At 42.6% G+C, this 12,933-nt stretch overlaps 1 protein-coding gene across 1 annotated transcript; it reads right to left on the minus strand.

The window, feature by feature from the left end:
- Positions 1 to 4,780: 4,780 nt before the first annotated feature.
- Positions 4,781 to 12,640, minus strand: C5H3orf85 (chromosome 5 C3orf85 homolog). The gene is made up of 4 exons (XM_064143937.1): positions 12,592 to 12,640; positions 6,161 to 6,309; positions 5,874 to 5,959; positions 4,781 to 4,859 (listed from the first exon to the last, which is right to left on the minus strand). Exons 1-4 carry the CDS (start codon positions 12,638 to 12,640, stop codon positions 4,781 to 4,783), a joined length of 363 nt encoding a protein of 120 aa, XP_064000007.1.
- Positions 12,641 to 12,933: the final 293 nt, after the last annotated feature.

Below are 12,933 nucleotides of genomic sequence, written 5' to 3' on the forward strand. Positions count from 1 at the left end.
TTGAGTGGCTTGTATCTTTAATCAATCAACATAGTATTGCTTTGAAAACAGCTGACTTTTGCTGGTACTGAGGATTACAGCAGCAGCTAGGGATTAGATGACTATTTTGCTTCAGTTCTTTTGGTTTAAATTAAGACAGCAGAAGATCAAGTGCAAAGCCGGTGCAGAACAACAGCATGATGCAAGCTCAGAAGGTTTACACATTAAAAGCATGGGAAACCAAGTTCAATCATGAATTACCATGCTAAGGAAGCTGTGTGGAGATCTGTCATTGACAACCAATTGCTACTTCAAGCCAGGTCAGCCCATAAAAGAAATGGCTCTTCCTCATTACCTCTGTATGCCCATCTGTTCTGATAAGCTAATAGAAAAAAAATGTATCCTAGAGCTTCTTATCACAGAATCATAGAATGGTTTGGGTTGGAGGGGAACTTAAAGATCATCTAGATCCAACTCCCCTGCCATTGGCAGGGACACCTTCCATTAGACCAGGCTGGACAAGGGCCTTATCCAACATGGCCTTGAACACCTACAGGGAGAGGGCATCCAGAATGCCTCTGGGTGACCTGTTTGGTGTCCAATCATGTTCACTGTCTTCAGTGTTCCAGTGTTGTGTTCCACATTGTGCTAGTTTGAAGCTAGGATGTTTTGGTGAGAAGGATTAGATTACAGGCTGTGGAAGGAAAACAGTGGTGATGTCTACTTCACTCACAGGCTTGCTGAGAAGTATAAGAACAAGAATCGAAACACAGATAAGGGAGTTGTTCTGCTTGCGAGCTCTGAGCTGCATGTCTCTCTGGCCTCTCTGCCGTTTCTCTGATTAATCCTCTTTGCTTCCTAACCTCCTGGCCGAGCTTCCATTCTTCCTTGAGACTGGGGTAAGGTTGAGAGGGGTGAGAGAAGGTGAAGGGGCAGTTGAGAGCCCCTCCTGGGGACTCAGGTTTCTGGGAGGGGAGTTGTGTATCTGTATTACCTTTTACCTTGTATATTTCTGTCTATAACTGTATATACTGTAAATATCTGCTTGTATATTGTGCCAGCTGTCAATATAAGCTTCATTCATATTTCCAGAGCCAGCTGAGTCTAGTCTGGGTGATTTCTAAAGTGTGTGTGGGAGCAGGGAACACCCAAACCATCACACACATTTAGCACTGTGAATGTGGGCTGTGTATGGGTTAGGTGGGTTCTGCAGTTTCCCTTCAAAATGACTTGGTTTTCTCCTTAAAACAGTTATTTTAAAAATGATTGTTGGTGAGGTGGCTTATCTTACTTTTCCTATTGCATCAGACTACATTCAATCCTCCCATCTGGTTCTTTAAGCAAGCAATCATAGAATCATAGAATCAAGCAGGTTGGAAGAGACCTCTGAGATCATCCAGTCCAACCTATCCCCCAGCCCTATCCAATCAACCAGATCATGGCACTAAGTGCCTCATCCAGGCTTTTCCTGAACACCTCCAGGGATGGTGACTCCACCACCTCCCTGGGCAGCCCATTCCAATGGCAAATCACTCTCTGTGCGAAGAACTTTCTCCTAACATCAGCATATGTTTGTCCCCATATCCAGCCATCAGATTTTGTTTTAACTTGTGGGTTGTCGTTTGCCATACAGCTTGGCAAAGTAGAAGAGATTGTGCTTGTAGGTTGAGGACCATAGAAAAATTCCTCTGGACTACCAGATGGTCTTCTCCAGAGAGTGGACACAGGAAACTGTAATCTTTGTTTTTCCATCCCATCCTGCCTCGTTGCTGTCTACAACTACCTGAGGGGAGGCTATAGCCAGTGGGGGTTGGTCTCTTCTCCCAGACAACCAGCAATAGAACAAGGGGACACAGTCTCAAGTTGTGCTGGGGGAAGTATAGGCTGGGTGTTAGGAGGAAGTTGTTGGCAGAGAGAGTGATTGGCATTGGAATGGGCTGCCCAGGGAGGTGGTGGAGTCACCGTCCCTGGAGGTGTTCAAGCAAAGCCTGGATGAGGCACTTAGTGCCATGCTCTAGTTGAGTGGCTATGGCTGGGTGCCAGGTTGGACTGGATGATCTTGGAGCTCTCTTCCAACCTGGTTAATTCTATGACACAAGGGCAGTTCACAGCCAGTTGTCTGTGTCTCCCTTCCCTCTGCTCCCAGCACCTGGCTGTTATCTCTCTGGTCTGTGGGGGAGTTTGCAGCCTTGGCTAGCAATCTGATTTCTTGCTACACCACTGGGTCTAGCACTGGGGGTGGGGGGCAGTGAGGCTTAGTGGTGAGGCAGTATTGATCCCTGGTAAGCCCAGCCTGTGGAAGCCATTTGCTCATTGTCATGACTGGCATGTATTTTCATAACACGAAATACGAACCTCATCCTCCACTGCTACTCATGCATGCACAATTCCTCCCATTTAATTCAGCAAGACTAATTATCTGCATTAGTACCATTAGCTTGCAGGCATGGCTTTGCAGATTGAGGGGCTGGCTTTCAGAACAGCTTCTTTAGAGGAATTAGTCATGTCTGAGTAAAACGGAACTGTCAAATTGCATTCCTTCTTTGTCTTGTGTTTTGGTTGGTGAGTCAGCCTTATGCAAGACTTGTCTTTGTGGCAACAGGCTTAAAGCAGTGGTTATACTCATTTTATGGCTCTACCAACCATAAAGTGACTCATAAAGACTGGGCAGTTACCTCATCAGCTGATAGTAGATGAGGGAAGATGCACTCGTTTTACCTTCCACCTCACTGGTGGACTTTGTCACCTGTACTCTAGACACACTTTTGGTCCATTTGCAGGTCAGTTCCTGACCTGAATGAAATAGTTGATGTCAGAGGTGGGTGCCTATCTTCTTCAGCAGTAAGAATCCCACCATGGAGATGTTTAAGCCCAGCCTGGATGAGGCCTTGAGCAACCTGTTCTAGTGGGAAATATCCCTGCCCATGGCAGGAGAGCTGGAACTAGGAGATCTTTGAAGTCCTTCCGTCTCAAATAGTTCTATGATTCAGGTTTAACTTGCCATGCAGATATGAAAGCTGGACCTAATTTCCAAGCAGCAAGGGTCACAGGTGGAGGAGTTGGATCCTTTGATTTTCACTTTATATCTATTTAAAATTGAAGGAAATGCTTATCCTTCAGTCCTGCCTCTTGGTATAAATTGAAGTTTTAGTAACTCAGTCATGCCTGCACTGTTGCTGTGGAAAGAATGGAAGTCTGAGGATCTATAGAATGTAGCCATGGTTGAGCAGCTCAAGGAATGGGGATAGAAGGGACAGATCAGGAATGTTTTGAGGTCTTTTAGGCTGTGCTCCACTTATCCTGCCTTATCTTCTAATGAACTGTTCATAATTAAGAAGTGTGACTGAAGATGTGAAATTCTACATGACAAATACTGAACTTGCATCTCATTTATCTCTTTCAAGTGTTTAATGAATTTTCAGCTAATTAATAATGGCAATTTCAAGCCTATTGTCCTACACAGGAAAATTAATAATGGCCTAAGGATAGATTCATACCTAGGAGGAACATGTTAAAGATTGCCAAATGCCAGAATATGTTTTGGTTTGTTTTGTTTTCAGAAGTTCCTACATTATTTTTTATTTCCTTCTAGTCAGACAGTATCCACAAAGAACCATGGGCACACAGCATACAGGACCTGCTTTTGAGGGATAGTAGGTAAGCAAAAATATCCTTCCTTCACCTATTCTGCACATAACATTACTACATATTTCAATTTCCTCCACAAGTTTTCTTGTTTCCATGAGGAAATTTTGGTCAGAGTTGAAAGCATTTCATTCTTAGCAGTATATTAGCAACACATAAAAGAAAGGTGGAAGCTCAATACTTCTTCAAAGTTGTCCTGGAATAAAGTAGATTAATAGACAGAACAAGGGAAACTTCCAAACTCAAAAACTTTAAACATTTTATTACCACTTTTATTAAGGAAAAACAAAGAAACAAACAAACAACAAACCAGCCATTAATAAGTGTTTCCACCAGCTCCTACTTTCACAGAGTAAGAAAGAGTAACCAATAGTGGCAGCTGTGGCTTCGGTTGGTTTTGGCATTCAAGACCAGGTAGAGAAGTTTAAATGTAAAGTACACCCATGCTATGGATGTATGCTTGCTAATGTGACCCCAGGACTTGAAAAACATGGAAAGGGACATGGAATACAGAAGTAAATTCTTCTTACTGCTCAGACCTAGAAGAAATGTACTCTACTTCTCTTGCAAGCACGAAATGACTGATTTCCATTTCTGAATTCAAAGATTCATCAAATGGTTTGGATTGGAAGGGATCTGAAAGATCATCTAATTCCAACCCCTCTGCCATGACCAGGTGCAGCTTCCACTAGACCAGGTTGCTCAAGGCCCCATCCAGCCTAGTCTTGAACACCTTGAGGGAGGGGACATCCACAACTTCCCTGGACAACCTGTTTCCACTGTCTCACCACCATCACTGTAAATTGCCCCCTAAAAACGTATCTAATGTAAAAATATGGAGAAATACAAATCTGCTTTTCAGAGAAGCAGGACTGTACGTTTAAAACCAATTGTTCACTCAAAAAAGGTGTTCTACCTGAAAACTCAGGTGTTTTAAACCCAACCTGCTTAAAGTTAATGGTTGCCTTGTCTTCAAATTCTTGTTTCGTTTACCCCGAGTTTTACATCTCACTTCTACTTCTGAATATAAAATAAGCAGTGTTGAGAGAATCAGCGTGTTAATTTAGGGCTTTAGACAGTGGGATGAGGTAATGTCCTTTTATCAAATGCATAACATGCCATATCCTGGTGTGGTAAGATACAAGATGAGTAGGATTCAATAGCTCATCCTTGTCTGTTGCTGTAGGTGAGTCCCAGACTGCTGGAGCATATCCATATAAGCATTGATGTTTTCACTAGAAAAGATAGAAGAAAATGCTTTTAGGAGAACATTTCTCAAAATTAAGATCCTGTTGGTACCTCCAGTCTCTATTACAGATGTTTTCTTCTGGAATCATAGAATGGTTTGGGTTGGAAGGGACCTTGAACATTATTTAGTTCCAACCTCTTACACCTTCCCCTAGACCAGGTTGCTCAAGGCTTCATCCAACCTGGCCTTCAGCACCTCCACAGAGGGACCATTTACAACCATCCCAGACAACCTATCCCTATGTCTTATCACCCTCTTAATATCCACTTTAAATTTGACAGTATGTGACAAAAATATGTCACAAATACATGCAAAATTTAGCACAGTCCTAAGCAATTCCTCTGTCCCAATCTGAAACAGCTGTGTAACATCTACTGTTGCAGTTCTGATTCTCTGGACCTTTAAAAATACGTATGTGGACTTTTAAAGGGATATATATTCTTCAAGCTTCTAATGCATTCTTCCACAGCATACTTAAAAAAAACCCATATTGCCACAGTCACATTACTATAAATAACAATAAAGTGTGGGCTGTAAAACCAAATCTTTAATTTCCAACAATATCTAGTATCTCTAAATGGAATTGTCTCTAGATACCTCTTCAGTATCAGGTGATAGAAGGAGAGGAAATGGCCTGAAAGTATGCCAGAGTTTAAGTTGGACATAGGGAAGAATTTCTTCCTTGCAAGAGTGGTCAGACATTGGAACAGGCCACCCAAGGAGGTGGTGGAATCTCCATCCCTGGAGGTGCTGAAGAAACGTGTGGATATGGCACTGTGGGACATGGTTTGATGTTCATGGTGGTAGTAGGCTGATGGTTGTACTTAATGATCTTGGAGGTCTTTTCCAAACAAACCAATTCTGTGATTCTATGATCTCCTATAATCACATTCTGCCTTAAGGACACAGTTGTCTGCAATCTTATATTGGTCCATTTAACTTTTTTAGGTGCATATGTGCATTTTGAGTCTATAAAATTGTATGAGAAACCCCACCATACCTGGCAATTGATGGATCAAAGGCCAGAGAACCCCAGTCCATGTAATATTGTGCTGTGTTTCTCAAAGCTGTCCATGATTCACTAACCTGAAGTAAATTAAAACAGAAAAAGAATGTTCTGAGCTTTGCAATTGACTAAATACAATGTGTGACTACTGAGCAACCCTGCCTGAAGTGAAAAAGGGGATAGATTTGCTTCCTTGCCCCAAAGCATGGCTGTGATGGGTTAATCCCAGACCCAACCTTTCTTTTTTTCAGTAGACTGTTCAAGAAAATGGAAGGCCAGACCTGTTCAGCCATGGTGTATCCCCAAGCATTATTGCTGCTGTTGGGGTCCCAGTAGTTCTGAGAGTATGGTATCTGTCTCTTGAGTCGGATGAACTGGTTTGCTGATTCTTCTGTCAGAAAAGGTGCTCCAAAGACACCTGAAATAGAAGCTGAGAAATATTTATGCTATCAGAAAAATATTGTGAAATGTCCACTTCCAAAAACATAGCCACAGAGCAGGTCTTTGGGCCTGGAGTTTAACAGAAGTCAAAGATGGACCTGTCTTAGATCTTCAGAATATTTTTTTAAAGCCTTGAAGATGAAACTGCTGCTATGAAGAATGTTTTTGCTGTTTGATTTGACATAAATACCTGCAATCAAATTAAGGCACTAATTTATTGTACTTGCACAATTTCTGTGATTTGAAACCTGTGGTGTTATGCTCATGCTTGCTTAACCTTGCACTTTGAGTTCTAAGTTTCTTTCTTTTATTTTTATTTCCTTTTCCTTCCTTTCCCTTTCCCTTTCTCTTTCCCTTTTCCTTTGCCTTTCCCTTTTCATTTGCCTTCCCTTCCCTTCCCTAAATTCTTTCTGGTTCCCCTTAAGGAAGAAATCTGTGGACTTTGGGGTTTTAGTTAGCAGAAGAGTCAACATTCCCAGAGCTGTTCAAGGAACATGTGGACATGGCACTTCAGGACATGGTTTAATGGCCATGATGGTGTTAGGTTGAAGATTTGATTCTATGATCCTGGATGTCTTTTCCAACTGAAATTATTCTATTATTCATTTCCTTTGTGACCAAAACCCCCACCTTAGACTGAAATTGCACTAATCTCAGGTGTGCTCAGAAGCCCAAGTTTAAGCAACCCTAATCCTACTTATGAATTTAACTGCACTTTCTGAACTTCCTGATTTAAATATAATGTAGAAATCAACCATATTATAGAAATTGTATGCATGGAAACAACCCTATGAGCAAAGGATACTGCAGTCCTGGTCTTGTCAACTCATTATTTTACAGAGCTTTAGAGGTCACCCCAGATGCAGAAATGGTTACAGATGTTCTTAAAATAATCACAGAGTTGTTTGAAGGGACCTCAAAGATCATCTACTTCCAATCATCCTTCCACTAGACCAGGTTGCTCAAGGCCTCATCTCACCTGGTCTTGAACATCTCCATGGAGGGGGCATTCACAGCCTCCCTGTTCCAGTGTCTCACCAGAAACCACACTGCTCAAGAAAATGGGTTCAGTTCCTCAAACTTCATAAGAAAAGCCCTAGTATGGGAGAAGTCTTTTCTTTTTATTCTCCAGTGTTTGAGACATAAATTAATTGTGAGCTAAAGTGGTCTGAAAGAGCCTGTCAGTGTAAATCACAGAATGGTAAATCTGCTAGTGATGAAGTTGAAACTTGGGTACGTCAGCCAAACTGAGACCAGCTTATGTAAACATCTGTGCTCCAGTTTGGTGAGGTGAGTTTAAATGGACTACTGAGAATGACCTGCATGCTCATGCTACAGATGGGTCAAAAACTCAAACCTTTATCATTATATCTTTCAGTGGAGGCTCGGCAGGACAAGCTGTCACCTCACTGCTGACTACCCAATGGAATCACAGAATTGTTTTGGTTGCAAAATACCTGTGAGATCAAGTCAAGCCCAGCCATCAGACTAAGACCACAGTGGCAAATAAGCCATGCCCTGAAGTGCCATGTCCACACGTTCTTAGAACACCCCCAGGTATGTTGACTTCATCACCTCTCTGGGCAGCCTGTTCCAATGCCTGACCACTCTTGCAGGAAAGAAAATGTTCATAATCTTTAACTTAAACCTCCCCTGGCACAATTTCAGACCATTTCCTCTTGTTCTTTCACCTAATACTGGAGAGAATAGACTGACTCCCACATCTTTTCAGCGGGTTGTAGAGAGCACTGAGCTCTCCCCTCAACTTCTTCCCTTACTCCTGAATTTCTAGGGGGAAATCGAACTGGGAGCGTCAAATGTTTGCTTTCATGCACAATGCTCAGCTGGATCCAGTTCCTTTCCTATCAGTGATGCCTTTGATCACCTGCAGTAGGGTCACTCTTTAGTTTTTTTACATAAAAGAAAACATGCTGGATGTATGCAGGTAGCAGGGACATGAGCTAGAGCATTTACTTCTCCTTTTGAATTTGTTTCATTTCAAAGTCAAACAAACAAAAAGAGAGAAAATAGGCAAGAGAAGGTGGTTTTCATCTTCTCCTTTAACAAAGACATGAAGTATTATGTTAGAACATTTACTTAAGCAAGCAATGACAGTCCCAGCAGTTCTCCCTATTTCAGTTTCTTCAGTTTCCAAGTTACTATAATTGGAAACTGGAGGCAGAAATTTCAGGGCAGGGAGTTTTCAAGGAATAAGATCTTTTAAAATGTGAACGACTCCAAGGGAAAACCAAGTTCAGATATTCGCTGGGAAGACTGTTGTGTGCATTGCTCTCTCCCTAAGGGAACTGAAAAGCACTTCTTTCTGTATTTCAGAAAACAAGATTTTGGCCTGGGGAAGAAAGAAAGAAAAAAAGTATTCCTTGCACTTATCTGTTAAGGTGCTGCAGTTCTGTTCCAGAGCTGCATGAGACAAAACTAAACTCATTCTAAATTCTATGATTTCTCTGGCAATTTGCTATTAGCTAGTAGGAAATCTATGAGCTGTTAAATTCTCTTTAGTGAATTTTGTTGGTGGTTGTTGTTTTATAGTAAGTATTTTGTAATCTCCTGATTACATTTCTGGTCTGAGATAACTGCACTGGGATCAGAAATTGGCTCGATTTTGTTTAAATGTATATATAGTAAGGATCATTAAATATTAAATTTCATCGTCAATAGGTGCTCTGGACTTGCAGCTTTATTGTAAGCTAGGAGAAAAGGTCATTAGGCAGATGTGCTTTTCTTGTGTTTCTTTTGTGCTCAGGCAGCATCTTCCAAAAATGAGATGTGGTTCTGGTGGGATGAGGAAGGAGTGTATTGGTTGCTGTGATGAAGGGTGCTGCCTCTTAGGGGTATTGACTTCCAACTTTTAGCATAAGGTCTTCTGTGGCTGCATCTGTAACTGATGAGGAATGGTATCCCAAGTGAATGCTCACTTTGGTTAAAGGGCATTTGTCTCCTGAGGGGAGGCAGGAGCACTCTTGGCTTCTTTTACTGCTGTTAGCACCTAGTTCTTGTTTTTTCCTAGTGCCTACCTCTAGTCCTTCCACCTCTCGCCTTTAGGTGGGAACCACCTTTGCAGTGCTTGTCCCTAGCTGCTGGAGCTATGCAGAGATGCATAAATACCAAGAAGAAATCAGCATTCTCTATTCTCCTTACTGTAAGGATCTTCATGTCTCTGAATGGGGGTCATTCATATGTCTCTCCATCTCCAGAGGACCTCTAGTGAAACCATTTCTAGTGGAAACAGAAATAATCCTGTTGGTTTTTCACTGAGACTACACAGACAAGAAGGGTTGCTTGTCAAGAAACGTGGACATGGCACTTTGGGACACGTTTTAATGGCCATGGTGTTTTAGATTGACAGCTGGACTTGATGATCCTAGAAGTCTTTTCAACCAAAACAATTGTATGATTCTATGATTTGCTTGTGCTCAGGTATACTTCAGGGAAAGTAAGATCTTGACATTCTGAGATCAGATCAGACATCTCAGTAGCCTCACTGGACACAGGACATGTTCTTCACCAAATAATCCAAGTCTTGCCTCAATGTAAGTTGCTCAGACTGGGTGTAATTTTCCCCTGTTGTCAGAATGGCTTTTAGTAAAAGATTGTGGGAGAGTTTGTTACTCAAGTAGATGCTTTACAAATAGACTATTCCTGAGGGAATATGTCTGTTTGTCTTGTGGAAGGCTAACACAGAAATAAGGAAAATGGAGTTTTGGAGCACCTGGGCATGAGACTAGAGAGACTTGGGAACAAGTGAGTAGTATTAATGAAATGACTCACAGAATATGAAGCTGAGCTGGATAGAGATGAAGAGTTTCAACTTGTAGTGAAAGAAAGTTAGATCACTGTGAATCACAGAATTAACCAGGTTGGAAAAGACCTCTAGGATCACTGAGTCCAACCTATCAGCTAACCCTTCTAATTAACTAAACCGTGGCACTAAGTGCCTCATCCAGCCTCCTTTTAAACACCTCCAGGGATGGTGACTCCACCACCTCCCCAGGCAGCCCATTCTAATGCCAGTCACTCTTTCTGTGAAGAATTTATTCTTGATGTCCAGCCTAAATCTGTCCTGTTGCAGTTTGAGGCTGTGTCCCCTTGTTCTGTCACTGGGTGCCTGGGAGAAGAGACCAACCCCTACCTGGCTACAGCCTCCTTTCAGGTAGTTGTAGGCAGCAATGAGGTCACCCCTGAGCCTCCTCTTCTCCAGGCTGAACAATCTCAGCTCCCTCAGCCTCTTCTCACAGGGCTGTGCTCCAGCCCCCTCACCAGCCTTGGTGCCCTTCTCTGGACATATTCAAGCGCCTCAACATCTTTCTTAAATTGAAGGGCCCAGAACTGGACACAGTACTCAAGGTGTGGCCTGACCAGTGAAAAGTAGCCAGAGACATTGTATGGTAATGGTTTTACTATTATTAATAGTTTTCCCTTATTTTAATCTTAGATAAATACATTATTTGAAAATCTCATTTAGAGTTTGATGGCCCAAAGGGAAAATAGGAGGAATATGTGTGGTGAGTGAACTACTGCAGGGATGTATCAACTGTTAACAGTTACCACATTTCCTTTCCTCCTGTCTTTAAGATTCACTCCATGTTCTCACATGAAAATCACATTATAGAACAAATTGGCTGGGTTTAGCATCAGGTGCCCAGCTCACACAATTATTGGCTTCAGCTGGTAGTTTTGTCTATCCTAAGCACACCAAAATATTGCCCAGAAGGAAAGCAATCAGCAGTCCTTCCCGCTGTGGTGCCTTCTGAGCATTTAATTTTAGATTGCAGAATCACAGAATTGCAGAATCAAAGGATGGTGAGGGTTGGGAGAGACCTAAAGAGATCATCTAGTCCAACCCGCCCTCCTGCCCCCCACTAAAGCAGAGTCACTTAGAGCACTTGCACAGGAAAATGTCCATGCAGGTTTCAAAGATCTCCAGAGAAGGAGACTCCATGACCTCTCTGCTCAGTCTGTTCCAGTGTTCTGTTGCCCTCAAAAGAAAGAAGTTTCTGCTTAAGTTCAAGTGAAACCTCCTGTGCTCTAGTTTGTAGCCATTGCCCCTTGCCCTATCTCTGGGCATCATTTAAAAGAGCCAAGCCCCAGCTTTATGACCCTTTAGATAATTCTAAGAATTGATAAGATTCCCTCTCAGTCTTCTCTTTTCCAGGGTAAACAACCCCAGGTCTCTCAGCCTTTCCTTCTTACAGTGATGCTCCAGTCCCCTCAGCATCTTCATGGCCCTCAGCTGGGCTCTCTCCAATAGTTCCCTGTCCCTCAAGGGTTAATGGGAAGGGTAGAAAACTAAAATTGAAAGAGAGGAGATGGTGGTAGAACCTTGTCATCTTTGTCAGAATAGCAAAGGTGTATTTAATCCAACACTGACCATAAAACCCCCTGATTATGAAGAAGGCATTTCAGGCAGCTCAGAATGTCAAGGTAATAATTTCAAAAGCACAGCAAGCAAACTGCTTGTAAAAGATAAAATCAAACTGCATAGATATTAAATTATTGTGCACAGAAATCCCTTCATAGTAGGCTGAAGTGAAAGCTTAACTCTGTTGTTCATGGATAGATTTCATAGAATCACAGAATGGGTTGGGTTGGAAGGGACCTTAAAGATCATCTAGTTCCAAACCTGCTGCAAGCAGGAGGGATACCTCCCTCTAGACCATCCAGCCTAATCTTGAACAATGCCATGCATGAGGTGTCTGCAAATTCTCTGGGCAACCTGTTCCAATGTCTTACCATCCTCACAGTAAAGAACTTCTTCTTTATATCAAATCAAAATCTATCCTGCTTTGGTTCCAGTCCATTTCTATCACCACAGGCCCTTGTCAAAAGTCCCTCTCCTTCTCTCCCATAGTCCCCTTTCAGGTACTGGGAGGTCCATGTAAGGTCTCCCTTCTTTCTCTAGGCTGAGCAGACAGAACTCTGTCAGCCTGTCCCCATAGCAGAAGTGCTCCAGTCCTCTGATCACTTTTGTGGCCTCCTCTGGATCTGCTCTAACAGTTCCATGTCCCTGAGTTGGGAGCTGCAGAGTTTGACAGAGTTCCCTAGGTGGGGGTCTCATTGACCATGCTTCTTTTGCTGCAGCCTGGCATCAAGACTGGACTTCACAAAACTGGCTATGCAGCCTTGTGCTCACCCACTCTCCCATGTGCCCCTGTTGCAGTGATTCTCTGTTAATCCTCTCCCATCAGTGCTGTTCCACAGCTATTTAACAATCCAGAAGTGAAGGAGCTGAGACAGAGTGCCCAGCACTTACCTGTAAACAGCAGAGCAGACACCAACATTTGACACATCTTCAGAGCCATGGCAAATTATCCAGAGAATGCTTCCTTTGTGAGGCAGAGGTTGTAGGGTTTTATTCTGGGTTATCTTGAGTTTTGTAATTCATTTACCAGATAGCTGCACAACGTTGGTGCAGACAGAGGGCAGGGTCCAGTGCTTAGCTCAGACTTGTCTTTCATGTGCCTTTGTTTGTCCATTTTGTGCTTTGTAAGCTGAGCCCCTAATGAGCAACAACGGCTGATTCTTGTCTGGATGTGGATGCATTGACTTCTCCATAGACTTTATTATGCAGAATAGCACGTGGGGCTTCTGTGGG

The sequence above is a fragment of the Pogoniulus pusillus genome, chromosome 5 (genome assembly GCF_015220805.1).
Source record: "Pogoniulus pusillus isolate bPogPus1 chromosome 5, bPogPus1.pri, whole genome shotgun sequence".
Classification (NCBI taxonomy): Eukaryota; Metazoa; Chordata; class Aves; order Piciformes; family Lybiidae; genus Pogoniulus; species Pogoniulus pusillus.